The 18817-nt window shown below is 46.0% G+C and overlaps 1 protein-coding gene across 1 annotated transcript; it reads left to right on the top strand.

Moving 5' to 3' along the window:
* Positions 1-804: 804 nt before the first annotated feature.
* Positions 805-16831, top strand: FAH (fumarylacetoacetate hydrolase; the record flags this gene model as incomplete). Its single annotated transcript, XM_080626731.1, has 14 exons — positions 805-885; positions 3224-3334; positions 3941-4062; positions 5098-5147; positions 6917-7007; positions 7539-7636; positions 7896-7948; positions 9483-9582; positions 10268-10398; positions 11142-11217; positions 11808-11854; positions 12662-12763; positions 13733-13850; positions 16752-16831. 14 exons carry the CDS (start codon positions 805-807, stop codon positions 16829-16831), a joined length of 1260 nt encoding a protein of 419 aa, XP_080482857.1.
* Between the last annotated feature and the right edge of the window lie 1986 nt (positions 16832-18817).

The raw sequence follows: 18817 nt of genomic DNA, 5'->3' as shown, positions 1-18817 counted from the left end.
GACTTCTAACATTTCTTTGAACAGAGTCTTCTCTGCCAAAAGAAGTTGAGCAGGAAACCAGTTCTTTGGCTTGGCAGTCACAGGCATCTAACTATTTTTATTGAAAAGGGGTGTTTTTCACTATTTAGTTCTAATTTCAAAGATATACCCTCACTGGCTTCCATTTTTCCTAAATATGGGTGAATTTTACCCTGCAGCTGGGAGAAAGCCAGGGCTGAGAGGAGACCAGCCTCCCTGCTCTTTGGGGTTGCATGGATACACCTGGGTTTGAGCTACCTGGAGCAAATGGAAGGACTCGGGTGCAGTATTTCAAAACCAAAAGTACCCAAAGTGCATTTTCAGGTGCAAGTTGTGCAACTTCCCAAGGGTTGCTGAGCTGCTAGTGGAAGAGCTTCTCCACATGGGCAAAATCACCATCGTTCTGGCACATTAGCGACCACTTAGAGGGTGAATGAGCAGAGATACCTGTGGCTTTAGAGCTGTCTGCTTTCAGGTACCTGGTAAAAGAAAGCCTGAGCATCGTGTGCAGGTTTTTCAAGAAGGAAGAGGCTGTTTCTCCCCTGGTCTCTACCTTGCTGGGAACAGTTAATGGCTGTTGACTCAGGAAAGCCTCTGGCACTGATTAACCGCTGCTAGAGGGAGCAGGCAGAGGGGTGGGATGGAGGCAGATCAGGGATTGGTTTGGGGCTGAGGATGGAGGGTGGGGTTTGGTGCTTCATGTTGCAACATCTGGAGAGGATCTTCCTCCTAGGAAAGCGTGAGGTGGGGATCTCCTGCGCGAGCAGGGGCCGCTCAGTGGTCAGCATGTCTTTCATCCAGATAGACAAGGACTCGGATTTTCCTCTCCAAAATCTCCCCTATGGCGTTTTCTCCACCAGGGAGGAGGTGAGTAGCAGCAGACTTTGTCCTTGGGGTGTTGTGATTGTTCCGAGGCTGTGACTAGGAGCAGCCAGTGGGAAAGAAGAACTTTCCAGCCTGAGATGCTTGCATGGGCTTCTGGACTTGACAGCAAAACTTCTGTTTTAATGTGGTTGGTTTGATCAAGCGTCTTTAAAATTGCATAAAAGAAACTGTTAATACTTAGGAGGAATATTTTGACTAGTACGTACAGTAGTTCTGGGTGGTTTCGGCTTGTGAAACCTTTCAGTCTCTGCTACATCCATTCACTAAGTGGATGCGCAGCACAGTTTGCGTGGACTTTTTTGTAACTGAACCGCTCATTTTCTTCCTGACTGCGTGTAATCACACCATCACCCTAAAAAAGACACATTAAGTGTTTAATTTATTGTTAGTTCTGTAGCACCCTATCCCTCTTACACAACATGGACAGACATGAGTCTTAGTTGAAAACACCGCAAGTGAATGTTGTCTTCTGATCTTGTCCCCAGCTCTGGGTGAGTTTGGTGCCTGCAAAAGCATTAATCCAAGGAATAAAATCAGTGTTTCAATTCTGTCTTTGCAGCTGACCCATTATATTTTATTGGCAGACGTTTATGCAGTGATGCATTAAACATGTAAAAGTGTGTTGCATTGAAAGCTGTGCCCAAAGGCTATGGGTTGAGCCAGCTTCAGGGTTTATATTTTATGATCGCATAAGAAAACACGGTTCAACCTTTCTTCCAATTCCCATTTTCATGAGAACTGAGGCCAGCTGAACCTCACACCTCTGAGTCCCCGCTGGGATGGAGCCCTGGCAATGTGTCCTGGAGAAAGAGAAAAAAGCCAAGAGCCACGTCTTGGAAGGAAAAAGTGGAGAATTTATTTATCGTTGCTCAAGGAAGCTTCATGATTATCTCCTGGTTTCTGCTGTCTCGGCTTATCCGTGCAGGTTTAAAAACAAGAATTTAAACTGGAAGATTGTGGGTTTTGATGTGGCATTTTCCAAAGATAAGCCCGAGATGGTTCTTTTAATCTCCTCCTAGGGGTATGTGTTGTTATCTAGTGAGTTTGGATTATTTTTCTGCCTTCTCCAGTAGCTGTCCTCTGAAGAAAACATCTTCACTCGAGCTTCATGCAAAGACAGGCAAGGACTTATGGAAATGATTTGGGAAAATAGTGTTCTAAAAGTAGCCCAATATCTTAATGATTTCAAGCCAAAGCAGTTCATGTAATTCCTGACTATCCCAGTTACAAATTAACCTGACATGACCTTTAAGTTTTTCTGCAGGAATGTTTGCTGAATAAATACTTACTATCACATTTGGAATCTTGCTTTGAAATTAAAGGTTGAAAAAATGGGTTTAATAGCATGGATATTCATAGATGGTTATTCCCTTTATTTGCCTTTGTTTGCCTAAGGCCACAAATAATTGCAACTGGTCTCTGAATGCAGCGGCATCTTTATAGCCACATACAGCTGGGGCAGAGCTGCAGTGGGACCATCCGTGCTTCTCCCGCATTGTCACCACTGGCTCCACATGCGCTTGGCACCGACCCTGGCAGAGCTGCAGTGGATGAACGGGATCTTTGTGTCTTAGGTTGCATCTGTGGTGAATGCAACATGCACGTGGGAAGCTGTTCCTGCAGCGAGATCTAGACTAGGTCTGCATGCGGGTCATGGGCTCCTCGAATGGCGTGGGATGAGGTTCGACAGAGCAGCATCATTTGGTGTGGTACAGAAGTCGTATGGCTGAGCAAGATGTGCTGCGTTCCTGGTATTGCAGTGGAGTCTGGGTCACTCTTCATCTTTTGGGGAGGAACTGCAGTGCAGAAATGCCTCTTTCTCTAATTACCTGGTTATAGGGATGAGATCAGTTCTGCCCACAGTGTGTCTGTGCTTCACTTCCCTGCCTGTAGAAGGAGGAATAGCATTTTCCTACTTCACAGGGTATTTCAGGTGTATGGGCTTATTATTAATTATTATTAATTATTATTAATGCTCATTAATGAGGGGTGGGCAAATACTTCTGGGGGAAAGGGAGCAGGGAGAGAAACCTCTGCTGGTTGTCCTGGCCTTCCCCCAAAAAGTGGGGATAAGGAGAGAGCTTTTCCCCACCCATTTGCAGGGAGTCTGCAGTGATGCTCTGCTTCTAAGTCTTAATGCTTTTCAGCAGCCAGTCTCATCAGCTAGCTTTTAATGGTCAATCGCTGTGATATCAGACCCTTGTCCCTGATGGATTAAACTTTCTGTGGTCACTGTCTTCCCCCATGCCCTCTTTGGAGGTTTTGTGGGTTCAAGCACAAACTCTTCTTCTCTTCACCCGCTCTTCTCACTGGTTTTCAGCCTAGGCACAGGCTCGGGGTAGCGATTGGAGACCAGATTTTGGATCTCAGCGTCATTAAACATCTGTTCAATGGACCAGCTCTTGCCAAACACCAGCATGTCTTTGACCAGGTATTTATCAGTCTGTTGTTCTAATTTCCAACTTGTGGTGTTAGCAGCTTGTGGTGAGATGATCAACATGAACTGGAAATGTGTCATCAGGGCTCTGCTGCAGGGAAAACTCATCACATTGTGACAAGTGAGGACAGCAGAGGCATTGGGGATCCAAAGAATGTTTCTTCTGAAAGTCATCATTCTTCGGCAGTGCGGGGGTCTGACACAAAGCCTAACCATCACTTCAATCCTTGTGCCTTCAACCTTTCATGGCAAGGTGTCAGAGGGGATTTTAATGACAGGGAGGTTGGTTAGGGGTAAAGTTAAATACAGATGAGCTCTTGTTGCAGCTAGATGAGATAGCAAAGCTGCTGAGGTCTGATGTAGTGTTAGGAGGGGTTATGATGCAGACATGCAGCAGATCCTGCTTCAGAGGACTGGTGATGGGAGGAGGGCAGCGCAGGTGGTTATGAACAGGGAGGATGGGCAATCTGGGCAACCACCACCACATAACCCAGCCCACAGGCATCCAACCCCTGGATGAAAGCACAGGACATCACCTCCTGTGCGTGTGAAGGTTAAGCAGAATGTGGTCCCTTATGCACCACCTCTCTTGCCTGTCAGCCGACCCTGAACGCCTTCATGGGGCTGGGCCGTGCGGCGTGGATGGAGGCGAGGGCTTTCCTCCAGAGGCTGCTGTCGGCCGGAGAGCCGGTCCTGAGGGACAACGTGGAGCTGCGGAGGAGGTGAGGGAGCAGAGGGTCCTGCGGGGCACGGTGACCTGTCAGCTCTGCCCTGTGTCGCCCAGAGCACGGAGTGATCCAAGGCACCAACATCCAAGGTCTGAATGTGGTCACCTGCCGCCTACATGGGGATTAACTGAGGTCTGAGCACGCTGAGAGCTTCCCCTTTGTAATTGCATCTGTGATTAATGCTTCAAGTGCCCACAGATCTGGGTGTCACCCGGCAGGGGTGGGGACAGGCTGGCTCCCTGACCACATCCCTTCCACCATGGCCTTTGAGGACGACATAGCTGCAAAGGGTCTCCCTTCCACCTCTCCCACCTTCTCCAGCACTGATCCACCTGGAGCATCATCTGGCATGGGAAGACACCTCAGTTGCTCCTCAGAAACCTCCTGACTTTGCTAAAACCAAATCTGTTGTCACAGATTGGCCTCAAATATGGGGCAGTGCGCTGGTGTAGGAGTGGGAGTGGAGGGCTGTGCTCTGCTCTGTGCTGTGCTGATGGGAGACGTGTGTGTGTCCATTGGTCACACACCTTGTTTGTCTGGAGTGATGCTCTGAGCACTGCAAGCACTCACCTAGCAACAAGCAGGAGTGGTTCCTCCCTATCTTGCTGGGGCAATGTGGGCATTCATGCAGGAGAGGGGTAAATCCTCTGCTTGATGCAGGGATCTTCCCTGAGCAGACCCAGCAGTTTGAATCAGGCACCTGAGAGCCATGTCCCATGAAGTCATCCTTTCCATGCCGCAGTGACCTGCTCAGCTGTGTGCATGGCGTTTGTCCCCGCACCCCTTGGGATGCCAGCCAGATTGCCCCAAGCATGCCTCCCTGCCCATTTGTACCCTGATGGATGCTCCTTGGGTCACAACCATCCCAGTAACAGCAGCTTTTCTGCAGGTTTGTTTTTGCTGCAAGACTTTGCAAACTCAATTAAGGAAAGAGTGAGGAGAAAGAGCAGCCTCTTACACACTCATAAGCCTCATACAGGTGGGAGCTGCAGGTTTTCTGAGAGCTGAAATCATTGCTTTCCATTTCAGAGCGTTTGTACCTCAAGCTTCTGCGATAATGCATCTGCCAGCCCACATTGGTGAGTCTCTACTGCTCAGTGCTGCCCTTTGCTCCCACCTAGAGAACCTGCTTTATTTCCAGCTTGCTCAGACAGACAGATCATTGCTGTGACAGGGAATGGGCCTTGCAGGAGCCAGAAGTATATTATTGTGTGTAATGAAAGGTAGGTACTGTCTGTGGCAGAAGAATAAAAGCCTGGGGAAGCTCAATAGCAACGCGAAAATTCTTGGATGCAATTTTCACTAAATCAGAGTTGCCTGGTGCTCCATAACTCTTGTCACCAGAGTGGCATCACCAAAGGAGGGAGGAAACACTTGTTCAGTTTCCAATATTTTCGCCATTTGCCATTAGAAAAGTAACCCAGATTTCCAAAGCTTTGCAAGGCTCTGGAATAGCTTCATAGGCAAACATGAGTCTCCACTCCCAGACTATTACTCTGCATCTCATGTCATACCTCCATTCCCATGAGACCATGGATGCTGTGGAGTTAGTGTATCCATACAGCTATGGAAACATTTTCCTGTTTTTAACAGAAATTCATGTTTGGGCCCAAACCAACTTGATCAAAATCACTCGAGGGCTGTGACCTTCACAGGAGCAGGGATGTGAACTTGCCCATTTCCCAGCCCAGCTCTGTTCCCACTGGGCTTTCTGGGGCACAGCTCTGGTCTGGGACAAAGTCCACTCAGGCCCAAAGGAACTGTGGTGGGTTTCCACAGACATGATGGCTTCCTAAAAACAATCTCAGGGCAAATATATCTTGTCAAACCATGGCTGACTCCTTGCACTTGTGAGCACTGTGAATGAGAGCACTGGCAGCTCTGGCAGCGTGGCATCGGCTGGGTCATGCAGCCAGAAGTTACTTACAGCAGCCTTCCAATACCTAAAGAGGCCTACAAGAAATCTGGGGAGGGACTTTTTATAAGAGCACGTAGTGACAGGACAAGGGGAAATGGCTTTAAACTGACAGAGGGAAGACTGAAATGAGGTAGTAGGAAGAAGCTCTTTAGGTGCTCAGGGTGGTGAGACACTGGCACAGGGTGCCCAGAGAAGCTGTGGCTGCCCCATCCCTGGCAGTGTTTAGGGCCAGGCGGGACGAGGCTTGGAGCAACCTGCTGTAGTGGAAGGTGTCCCTGCCCATGGCAGGGGGTTGGAACTGGATGAGCTTTAAGGTCCTTTCCAACCCAAACTATTCTATGATTTAGATTTCCACTACATTTACATTCAGCCCTGTGCTGTGCATGATTCGTGCTTGTCCTGCAGGCGCTGGCTGTAACCTCTGCAGGGGCTGCAGGATAACTTAATAATCTTGCAAAACAGCCTAACGTCATGTAAATGCCCCCTCGCAAGCGGAGTTTTCCCCAAAGCCGCTGTATCCCGTTGGCCTGCGGTGGGACGCTGTTTGCCGCGATGGCGGCAGAGGGCAGCAGATGTCCTGAGAACGAGCCGGTTCCCTCCCGGGTATCGCTGGCAGAGAGTCCTGGGGCCGGTTCCCTCTGGAAAGGGTCTGGTGCCTGATGCCCTTGCGCTGTTCCCCCTTGTCTCTGCTGGCAACGTCAACAAAAAGGCCAGCTTTGTGTTCAGAGTCTATAGGTGAGCTATTAATGACCTCCTTTATGCTATTCATTACATCCCTCTGCTAGTAATATTAAATATTGCTCCACTCTTAGTGCTCTCGCTCTCTCCTTTTCTCCTCTCATTGCCAGCAGTGTACAATGTGCTTTAGCCCCACCAGATGAGGGGCTTTCCTACCATTGATCCCTATTTCATGGGTTTCTTTTCATGCAGGAGATTACACTGACTTCTATTCTTCACGCCAACATGCCACAAACGTTGGGATCATGTTCAGGGGGAAGGAGAATGCTTTGATGCCTAACTGGTGGGTCCTTCAGGTTTTCCTCTGGTGCAGCATTATTTTGCATGCTTATTTGTACGTATATAGGATTTTTTAAAGATCTGAGTAGTCTTTCAGGAAAATACTGGTTTCAGTTCATAGCAGATGAGAATCTGTGCTGCCAGGAGTTTGATGCTAGACCTAAAAACCACATTTCCCCAGGCTTAGCTGAGTCTGCACTGCATTTCATTGCAGCAGCTACACCAATTACGATGCAGCTCTCTGGTTCAAAGGCAGATTTACCCAAGAAATTGGTTTTACTGAGTGACAAGAAAGCTGGGTTTAAGCTCAAAGGAATTAAGTGGAGCAGTGGCACAGAAGTGCACTAAGACAGCTACATGGCTTTGGCTTATAGTTCTCTCGCGTCTTTATATCAGAGCAAGTAAGGTGCAAATGTCTGTGCCCGTCTATGCAGAGCTCTCTCCTTGCACCTCGATGGTGCTTCCACCCCAAATTGCTGCTGTTGGTGGCAATGGTTACACAGCTGACCCATGCTCTGTGATGCTCTTTCACAAGGCTGCACTTACCTGTTGGTTATCACGGCCGGGCATCATCCGTTGTGGTGTCTGGGACGCCCATCCGGAGACCTGTGGGACAAATGAGACCTGACAACGGTGAGTCCATGAGAGGCTCTTAATGGGCTTCTTATTATTTTATCTTTTATTTTAACTCCACATCACAGAGTGGTGGAGAGGAAGGGCCTGGGGTGCCTTGTCTAAAGCCCATCCTGGAGTCAGGACAAGGGAAAGCCCTGAGTTAAGTCCATCTTGTCATTGCACACCAGGCAGCACTAGCAGCTCTGTTTCTTTCGGCTGATACTTTTATTTCCTTACCTACCTCCCTGTCTCAAAGTACTTTTTCTCCTACCTACAGATAAACCTCCAGTGTTTGGTGCGTGTAAGCGTCTGGATATCGAGTTAGAAATGGTAAGATGGGGTATTTCTGTACCATTGGTTTTCCGTAGCATTGAAAAACATTAAGGTAGAAACAGAGAAGAAAAGGAAGGTTTAGTTTTCTCTGAAATTGATGTCACATAAGGTCCATTCCTGTGTTTCCCTTTGAGCATCCTGTGCAGCAGGTAATAAAAGATTTCTCTGGGGGAAACTTTCCCTTCTGATGAGTTGCAGGGTGCATTAGCTCACTAACACTGCTTTTGGGCTGGAAACAGCTCATCTGGCCAAATCTGAGCACTACTGCAGCAGTCTGGAAGCAGGCAGGAGTAATTCTTTTTATCAGGCACCACAGCCTGTTACATGGTTATCTGCTACCTCGACACTGCAGCCAGGATCTTTTAATGGACGCGGGGGTTTTTGGGAGTGCAGGCTGTCTGCGCCTTGAGTCCAGAGCAGAGGAAGCTGAGAGTTCTTGGGAGTGTGATTCAAATTCCTCATCCTTCTGCATGGAAAGATGAAACCTGTGTGGTAACAAAGAATCCTTGGAAGGTGCCTTCTTGTGTCTTAGTCTGGTCCAGAAGGAGTTCTATAGGACTGTTCGTTGTGATTTATATGATTTATATAATTTTATATGATTTATTGCTCATGTCTCCCTTAAAAAAAAAATGGAAGAAGTCTAATATTAGGGGAAATGATACTAAAAATGAAGTGAAAGCCTTTAATGCTGTATGCTTTGCAGATCAATGCTAGAAAGGGGGAGGCAGTCCCATCAAGTCGGGTACATGAGATGCTTCCATACTTTTGCTTTGCAGCCTGAGTTTTACCACTGGCTGCTGTGAGAGGTGATTTAGATTGATGGAAGTTTTGGAATCAAAAGCTTCCATATGGTTGGCAGAAAGAGACAGCTGAGATTCCCTGCAGAATTCTCTGCCACAAGCTCAGGCTGTACCTTTTCTAAGGGAGCAAGTACAGACACCCAGTTCATGACCTGTTGTGCTCAGTGGGTACATTTCCTTACCTGCCTCCTTTTTCCCACTGTCATGACAAACCCGAGCATATTCAGCATGCCCTCAGATGACTCTAATCTTTCCTGTTCAATGTCTGCAGCAAACAGAGTAATTTCAGTGGGCAAACCTGTTCTGCATCCGGATTGTAATTAGGAGGGACCATTTTTGCTCCTGCACTTTGACAGTGTTGTGACCTTGTATAATGACTATCTCTTAGCAACACAGTGCTCTTAGTGTTTCAAGCCCGCCAGCTGCATGGAGGGAAAGAAAAAGAGTTTTTATATTATCATAGAATGGTTTGGGTTGGAAGGGACCTCAAAGCTCATCCAGTTCCAACCCCCTGCCATGGACGGGGACACCTTCCCGTAGACCAGGCTGCTCCAAGCCCTTTCAGCCTGGCCTTGGACACTGTCAGGGATGGGGCTGCCACAACTAATTGTGTATGGTAAATGATGCCTTTACCCGTCTTGCCTCTGTTGCTTGTGCCTGTAACCCTCTGTGCAGTAAAAAGTTTTAGCTTCAAAACCTTCCTTAATCAATATTTTGCTTTTCAATTTCAGGCGTTCTTTGTAGGTCCTGGAAACAAGTTTGGGGAGCCGATTCCGATCAGCAGAGCCCAGGAGCACATCTTTGGGATGGTCCTTATGAATGACTGGAGTGGTAAGCAGTGCTGCGGGAGTCTGCCTGGAGAGGGGGTTACAGCGTCACGGGAAAACTTAGATTGGGATGAATGATGTATTTTAGCAGTAGAATAGTGATCATTGAAAACACTGGGTACAGCTGAAAGGGGTGAGCATGAAATGCTGTCTGCATGTTTCAGGCTCAGTCTCAATCCATCTTCGATCAATCAGTAGAACTAGAAAATGCTGCCTAATGAAGATTTATTTACTTATGAAAGAGCTAACACCAGTCTAGTTTCTTCTGGGCAGGGATGGATCGGCCCTAAGCATGGTGATTCCAACAGAAGATTGATTCCAGTGTCAGGAGTAGGAAAAGGATTTGGCAATTGCAAATCCCTTGGTCTCTGCATAGATTTAACCAGTTGAAATTAGCCCTGTGACTGGCACGGACCATTAGCTGGGTGTAAAAGCGTTAACCAAACTGGGGATGAAACTACTGGCTATATGGGGATGGCCTGACTCATTTTAATTATTGCTAATCTAGCTGGTCTATGAAAATTGTTTAGAGTGTCTGAAAGGGGTGGATATAAACCACGATTTGGGCCCAATGGCTAGAAAAGGGTGGCGATAACATTTGCGATCCATGTTACTTTTTCAGAGGTGGTGATTTCTGTGTAACTCCTAGGATATGTTTAACAGCATTGCTTTGAATTTTCTCCTCCCAGCTCGTGACATCCAGAAATGGGAATACGTTCCTCTGGGTCCATTCCTGGGCAAGAGCTTTGGCACCACCATCTCCCCTTGGGTTGTTACCATGGAAGCTCTCATGCCATTCGTCTTGCCAAACCCTGTCCAGGTTAGCAAAATAAAGGGTTGAAATAAAGGAAAAGCAGTACTAGAAAAATCTCTGCACAACTGATAGGTCCCATCAAGAGAAATCACTGAACTGTATCAATGCCAAGCACTTTCTTCATAGAGTTTACAAGTGTGACCCTGCTTCCAGACATACAAAGGCATGCTGAGCCCTTCAGTTCAAATGCTCATTGATGTCACAGGTGCTGGCACAGGGTGCCCTGAGCTGTCATCCTGCCTGCTTGAGCAGGGCAGAAAAATCATCTCCTTTAAAACACCTGAAAATAAACTGATCTGAAAGCTTCTTGTTAGCGTTCGGTAGCACTTTAGCATCCAGCAAGCAGTGGAGAGAGTGAACTCAAGCCAAAACACTTTGTTCAAGGATTTCCAGATGTCTGCATTATGTAGATGTTTAGTTAAGATTGAAAAAGATAATGAAGTCTTGCAGAGAGCTCACTATCTTCTCTGTGCAGGCACTGTGTTTGTTTCGGATTAGCATCCATGCCATAATGATGGAGAAGGCTTTTGGAGGCAAAGTGCAGAAAAAGGAATTGGATTCAATAGAATCCATCTGTTCAGAAAGGTCTTTAAAAGTGTGTGCATGAAACCAAAAATCTGAGCAGTAACAATGGTGAAGTAAATGCGGTGTGCAACACAGTCTGGTTAAACAAAAAGTCATTGGGATGACTTATGGAATTTTTCCTTTCTGTTTGCTTAGACTGTGATAACCTTTTTATTTGCTTTTAGGATCCCAAGCCACTGCCCTACCTTCAAGATAAAGAGCCCTACACTTTCAACATCAAGCTCTTTGTTGCTATTAAAGGTATGGCAATGGCGAGTGGGTTATGAAGGTGAAATTGCCATTTAAGGGTTGCTGAACCACCATGTATTTCAGACAATTTGCTCTTGGCTCTGTAGTTTTCTGTTTCCATCTGTGCCCAGATTGCCTCTGTCAGAGAAAGAGGCAAAGCTCTCCTCCCTATTGGCAATGAAGCAATGTGCTGAGAAGGGAATCATAGAATGCCTCCCAGGTGATCAGCTCATGATGAGGAGTGTCCCTGTGGGCTTTGCCTGCATGGGCAGGGGTAAGCAGGGCATGGGAAGAGCAGAGGTGTGTGGGATTCAGATGTTTACCCATCTCATGGCCCTGCTGACCAGTAGGTCCATGTATTGCTCCTGTGGAGGAATTGCAGAGGAGGAAATGGGCAGCTTGGTGCTACCCCAGTACCATCTGCACATTTGTTTTCTATGAAATGCTAGCCTTCCTATCAATAGAAAACGTCATTACTTGTTTCTTGCTAGGAATCACAACCATAAAAGAAGTCTCCATCCATCTGTAAAATAAAGACTCCAACATCATTCACCCAACACAAACAAATTGTTTCTCTGTTCCTTATTTTGTATTTTCTGCAGCAGAAGGAATGAGCACACCAGCTACTATATGCAGATCCAATTTCAAGGTAAGACTCCAGCATCTTTTATTTGCTTGAAATCTTGCTGATGCCATCAGCTCCAGCCTTAGGCAATTTCCGACACTGATTTTCGCATTAGCTGAAGATCACACCTGGTGCATGTGTGCATAGGGGATGGAGGAAGAAGAGTGGAGGGTGATGATAGTTCACCCCTGCTGAGATGGAAACACCTGAGTGGGCAGCTCTTTCTGCTGCTTGTTTTATGGTGCTCAGAGCATCCAAAGTTGCATGCTCATACAGCAGGGAGAGCTGAAAGTGAAGGACTGGTAGGCAAAGGGAGTGTGGGGGGTCTGCCTTTACAGTCTGATTGAAGCCAGGAGGTATACGTACCAGCTTCAGGATTTCTCAGTCAATTTTATATTCACATTTGGTTCTTTGCATAGCAATTACCTTAATCAGTAAATCAGTAGTCAGCAAATCGGTAATAAGGAGATTTTTCTATACAGCCATTAAAATACTGGATTTAATAATGGATCCTGGGTCAGTAGTGCTGGCCTTAAAGAGAAAGAATAGGAGGAGAAATGACATCCAATTGGAAGAAAAGAATTTTTAAGGGACCAGATTGCATGTTAAAATATGTGGTTTGTATGCACGTAGCAGCTCCTGATTATCATTTAGAAAGCAATCAGCCAGGGTACAGTAACTACTGAGAGTTCCTGATTAAATAAGAGAACTCTTCTGTAGGGACAGTCTTACCAGCATCATCCTGAGAATGCAATGTGTTCTGCACAGCCTAATGGCATGGCAGAGAGGTTTGTCCTTCCCTGTTCAGCCTCCTCTTCCTCCTTCCTCCAGCACATGTACTGGACTATGAAGCAGCAGCTGGTTCATCATTCAATCAATGGGTGCAACCTCAGACCTGGAGATCTTCTGGCCTCTGGCACAATCAGTGGACCCGTGAGTGTTTAAATAATGACAGTCACTGAGAGAACTGGTCAGCAGCCCAAAACAGACTGAGTGAGGTTTGGGTCTGAGTCCTGTTTGATGAAAATCTCTGCAGTTCTTTCCCAGGCTGCTGCTTTAGTAACCCCAAAGTCACACTGGAAAGTGATGGGTCTTCCGTTGTTTTGGGGTCTTAATCTTTCCTGCACTCCTTTCCCTTAGAATTATTTTGCTACAGATGCAAATTAATTTCTGTGCACAAGCATCCACATGGTCCATTTGCACTCTGTGAAATGCAGCTTTTTGATTTCTGAGAAGGCAAAAGGTGCATGGATGTAACTTCTAGTTTCTCTAGACGTAACTTCACTAGCTGTAATTCCCTTTGAACTGCCATGGGGACAGTTGTTGTTGCAGTATGTGGGTAACTTGCACTTTCTGAAACATCAACTATAAATCCTGCTTGTGCTGTCTGAAAGACATCCTCAGGTAAGTTGTTTCTAAGCTGGGATACCTGCACTTCCATTTTGAGCATTTCTGAAGTGCTTTTTGCTTCCTTTAAACTATTGACATTACAATTGACTTTATTTACAACTAAAGTATTGACAATACAGATTGACATTAAAGACTTGAAAACACTCACCAAATTTGAAGAACAAATGTAATTAAAAATCCAAAACATGACTACATAAAAGCACTGGATTTGTAGAAGAGCCCTCATTTTGTTTCCATTTGTTTCTGCAGCAGACCCAAACTACTTCACAGGGTTTAGCACTATGTTAAACACAGAGCTGTAAGTATGACAGCTTATAGCGAGCAAGCAGTTAAAATGCAACAGTAGGAAAACAAGCCTACGTATCCATGAATTAAACCAACAGCAAAACTCTGGTCTATAGAGCTAATGTGTGCCTCCTTCCCACAGCAAGTAGCTTAACAGCAGGACAGACACTAAAAAGTTGTTTGTTTGTTTCTGAACTCTTGCTGCAGGAGCCAGAGAGCTTTGGCTCCATGCTGGAGCTGTCCTGGAATGGAACAAAAGAAATCCCCCTTGGCAGTGGGCAGTCCCGTAAATTCCTGCAGGACGGAGATGAAATCATTCTGACAGGTAACGGCTGAACAACTGCTCTCACACTGCACCAAGGACACGTTCCCATAGATTAATGCCAGTAGTGTAAGTGTCTGGTGGGGAGATGGGCTGTTCTGTATATACCTGCCACACAGGCACAGTTGTTCCTAACTCCTTTCCTGTCAGGAGCAACCTGTCAGGAGACAAAATCAGGTGGATAGCAATTGCCCTGCTATAAATGCTGACTGAACTAGATTATTTGCTTTGCTAAGTACTTAAGGATCTTGCTATGCCTGTGTGTGAGTGCTAAGGGGATGATGGAGGTACATTTGCCATTATGGGCAAGAATATCCTGGGACTAGAAGTAGTTGATGTGCTGTTGCCATTACAGTCCAAGTTTGCATGTGGAACGTGTCTGGCAGCCTATGCGACAGCTTTGAAAATCATGTTTCTGGCATGGTGCTGCCAGTTTTTCAGAGGAAGATGCTGAGACAGCTGGAGATTGAGATGTGCTGGAGAGAGCTACAGAGGATGAAACTGAGGAGTCCCCAACACCTCTAACATCCTTTAGCATCCCTACCTACTGAGTGACTACTCATGCTGCAACAAGTAGGCACCTGATGCTGCTCTCCATAGGCTCCTTGTATATTCATTGCAGAGACACTCCTACAGCAACTCAGAGTACCACATGCCCTCCAGAGCTACAGATCTCTCCCCAGTAACTATGCCAGGAGCCTCAAATTAGTGTACAGTTAGGTATTATGATCGTTCTGTTGGAGTTACATGCTGACATCCTTATTGGCAATGAGCACCTAGCAGTTTGGGAGCTGCTTGCACAAGGTGGCCAACCGAGAGTCAAATGGGACTAGACCATGACCCATGTTGTTCTTTGTGTCCGGAACAAGCTATGCTACTTAAATAAATACTTTAAATCCTGAATGTCTTTAATCTTTAAAGATAGCATGATGGTGGGGTTGTTAACGTGGATGAAGGCACCATTGCCCCAGTGGGACAATCTCGTGTTCATAGAATCACACAACAGTTAGGGTCAGTTTGCTGTGCTATTTTACACTAGCAGCAGTTTATGATTGTAGTGATCAGGGCATCGGGCTATTCACAAAAGCAAGGTGCTGCTGGGGCTGTCTGATGGGACAGTTTGGGATCTGCTCCTATTTGGTGATGTATGGCAGGTCCAGTGCCTTAAAGCACCCCTGAGGCAGGGCCAGTGCTATTGCATCCCCTCCTGGGGCAGCACCATTATCACGTTCCAAATGCCCAACCCATAATTTCTAGTCTCCTATTTCAACTTTGTGTTCTTGTTCCCCTTGTGGGAGCTATTTCAGAGCCCTAACTCATAAAATAAGAGAAATATATTTTTCCCAAGAAGTGAATCTCAGAAGGGAGCTTTGGGAGGGAAAGGTTGCTGATGATCTGCTGCAGCCGGCTGCAAACATCTCTCTGTAGCTCCTTGGCACTCTGCTGTGCTGGCAGCACCGGGCTTGCTTTGTTAAATGTGCTGCTCCTTGGTACTGCTCTAAATCGCAGTTGACAGCAAGGATAACTAAACTGGGCTGAAATAATAAGCTGGCGCTCAAAGGAAAGCTGACGCTCAAAGGAAAGCTGGCAATGAAGCCTAATGAAACAAATGGAAATTGAGCTGAGCCTTAAAGAAAGTGTCTTGCTCCAGTATTGCTTACAAATGGGGATTACCCGGCAGATACTGAGGTGGTGTCTGTGGGCTGTTACTCAAGCACTTAGAGACACTGCTGTCCTTGGAAACACTTCATTTCAGCCTGGCTGTGAGAGCTGCGTGGTTGGTTAGTGCTGGCAGGGTCTGTCCTCATGCTGCAATAACTTTGGCTGCTCTGTGGCCTGAGCCACCCATCCTCCTCTTCCTTGGAGGAGGTTTCCACTGATCGGTGCTAAGGATGGGAATTGAAGTTAAGGTCTGCTCTGTTCAGCTCCCTCTTGGCTTCTCAAAGGCAGCTGTTCTTTATCACATACAGGGATGATGATGTATTCCATTATTTCAGGAAAGTCCATCTCTTAACTATGAAAATCAGTCCTTAAAATACAGCATATTCCACTTGTGTCCTTTCTCTGATCTGATATTGTGGTGGAGAGCTACAGTAGGTCTCCTCAACTGTTTCTTCCCAGAAGAGTCTTCCCAGATGGGTCAGAAGCCCCTGGCTTTGCCACCTCCTGTCCTTCACCTGAGGCTTTACTAGTGGATGCTGTTTCTGGAGCAGCTCAGCTGGCCCATGGCAACAAGAGGCACTGCAGCATCTCCATCCAAATGTCATCAGTCCTATCACACAGGGGTAGGGAGAGATTGAATCATCCTGTAGTTAGAGATGTTGTCACAGTCTGGTAAGTTCAGCAGCAGTCAGCAGATCTTCAGTGCCTGTTTATGTAATAGAGGATAAATGAATATTTTGAGACAGATGCTGAGTTTCTCATGGAACTAAACTACTTGTTTTTAGCAAGCGAAACAGGTTCTGTAAGGGCAGGTCCTGCTATTTGTGGGGGTTTAATGATCATCTTTCTGGCCATAAGCATCTTGATCTCCCGGGAGCAGTCTTAATGCTGCAGAAAGAGAATCCAGATTTACTTGATTAATTGCAAGGCTGGGGCAGGCAGCAAATCAGCTTGCCAGTTAGACTGATGAAGCTGCAAGTTAGGTTTGAAAACAGGAATGTTGCACATCTTGTTTGCTCTTTGATCAATTCACTGAACTCACTCTTGCCATGTTTTATGTTTTGTGCTTCTTTTCCATTTTTTATATATTCCTGGGCTACCTGAACTCTTATTTTTACCCCTCATTGCATTTCTGAAATGTTTCCACTTGTTTTTGGTCTCTCTATGCCTTTATTCACTTTTATTCCTGGTAAAATCCTACTCTCCTTACAGAACAAGCTGTCTGTTGTTTTCTGGCCCTAGGTTACTGCCAGGGCAACGGCTTCCGCGTGGGATTTGGCCAGTGCTTGGGAAAAATCCTTCCAGCCCTGTCAGATCCATGATGACTGGAGTAATGTGACATCTGAGGAGGAGGATCTCTCCCTCCGTCTCTAACAGTCATGCAGGTTTATTCAGATTTATTATTTTTATAGGAGTAATTAGAATCTTGTTGTTTTCAATTATCAATAAATACCTTTAAGATAAATGTGGTTCTCTGGTGTGATAAGAAAAGTATTTCAATGGTAGCTTTAAACTGTTGAAATAAAATGATTGAAAAGTGAGATTCTTAATTCTTCTACTACATTAATTTTTTTTTTGTATAATTGTAAAAGGAAGCTTTCAAGTAAACTTAAATATTCAGAGTACTGGGTTGATGATAACAGCTGGGATTGCATGCTGACTTCCTTTTGTTGCAGTATTAATATGCTGGAGGTAAAATCTTGAAGCCAAGTTGCATACGAATGCTAAAAACTTATAGAGCATCTTGAGTAAAAGAGAGTTACATGACTATGCTCTACATTAATTTGTAACAAAGCAATTTGCACACATGATAATATAACTGAAAGCACGGAAGCAAAACAAAAAAAATAGTGGACAAACCAACAACCTTTGAAAATAGTGAAAGCAGAAATTGTATGGTACCAAAAACCCAAACAACCCACCTATAAATGACTAACGATGACCAAGAAGGCTCAGCACTAAACTCCTGCATCTTGGAAAGAAAATCTATGCAGGCTTTGGAGTTCAGCCATTGCACTGCAGCACTGATGGGTTCCTGGAACTAAACCCCAGCAGGCTGCAGCCTCCCCTTGCTCTGGGAGCAGGTGGGTTGTCCAGGTGGTTGTCCTTACTCCTCCTGCCCTTACTCAAGCAGAGGCAACTCCCCATACCCCAGAACAAAGATCAATGCCAGCCCTGAGAGGGGAGTGCTGAGAGTGTTGGAGCACTCCTCAGTAGAGGGCGAGGAGATAGCTCATGCATCTTACCCTAGTTTTAGAGAAGGGAATTCCTCATTTCTCCCACCATGTGCACCAGCTTCCCCAGAATCAAGGAGGGACGGTGAGCCTCATGGCTGGAGTGATACCCAAGCAGTCACACCTTGTCACCTAACAGCGGCTGTGATCAGAGGACACCAAGGGGGCAGACCTGCTTCTTGCACTCCTAAAAAGCACCTCTTGCCATGGCATCCCCTTGCAGCAGGCGGTAAACAAAGCCACATGCCACTTTTCTCAAGTGTAAAGGGCATCTGCCATCTCCTGCTGGTCTACAAATCAATTTGACTATGGCCAAGTGCCAAATCACATCAATTAGAGGATATTACTGACTGGAGGAGCTCAGGAGACTGGATAATGAACTCTGGTGCAGTGCAAGGGGAACTTGTTAAATATTTGCTTGGTCCTCAAACTGAAGAGCCTGATGAGGCTGCCGGCTTCGTGCAGCGACAGCAGTATGAGCGCAGCTGCTGCTTTCTTATTGCTCTTCCCAAGGTTTGCCGGGTAGTTTTGCTGCTGTGGGCCATGGGGGTGTTTGATGTAATCCTGGGGAGCACCTGGTGCCAGTCGGGAATGTGAACTTCTTGGCCATGCAGGAGAGAAAAATGAATTTGAAATGAAGATTAATGAAAAAATGTGGCAGTGCAGATAAATCACTGCTAATGGGGAATGTTTGCTGAAACAGGCTCTCTTCCAGTGCGCAATAACAATAGTCCCTTTAAAGAACGATACTTGGAGGATTGTCCCTAAATCAATTTAAATTTTAAAGCAAAGACATTCCACTATCACCAGGAGGGATGACCTGGCCAGGAAAACAGTGGCTCACGGTTGTTTATCAAGGAAAAGCTATTTCCCCTTCAGGCTCTTGTGGAAACTTGGAGATGAGCAAATAGGCAGATATTTACTTAATGTACTCTGACTCTACTGTCAATTTATAGGATGCTTTGTGCTATCTTTTATCTCAAAGGACGACTACAAGTTGATACTTTCCCTCTCTGATTTAGAAATAACTCATGCAGTTGCTCTGAGCACAGCCTGGCTTTACTCCTGGCAGCA

Source organism: Psittacula echo (genome assembly GCF_963264785.1).
Source record: "Psittacula echo genome assembly, chromosome: 10".
NCBI lineage: Eukaryota > Metazoa > Chordata > Aves > Psittaciformes > Psittacidae > Psittacula > Psittacula echo.
The sequence above is the reverse complement of the archived record's forward strand: the minus strand, read 5'-3'. Positions and strand labels throughout refer to the sequence as shown.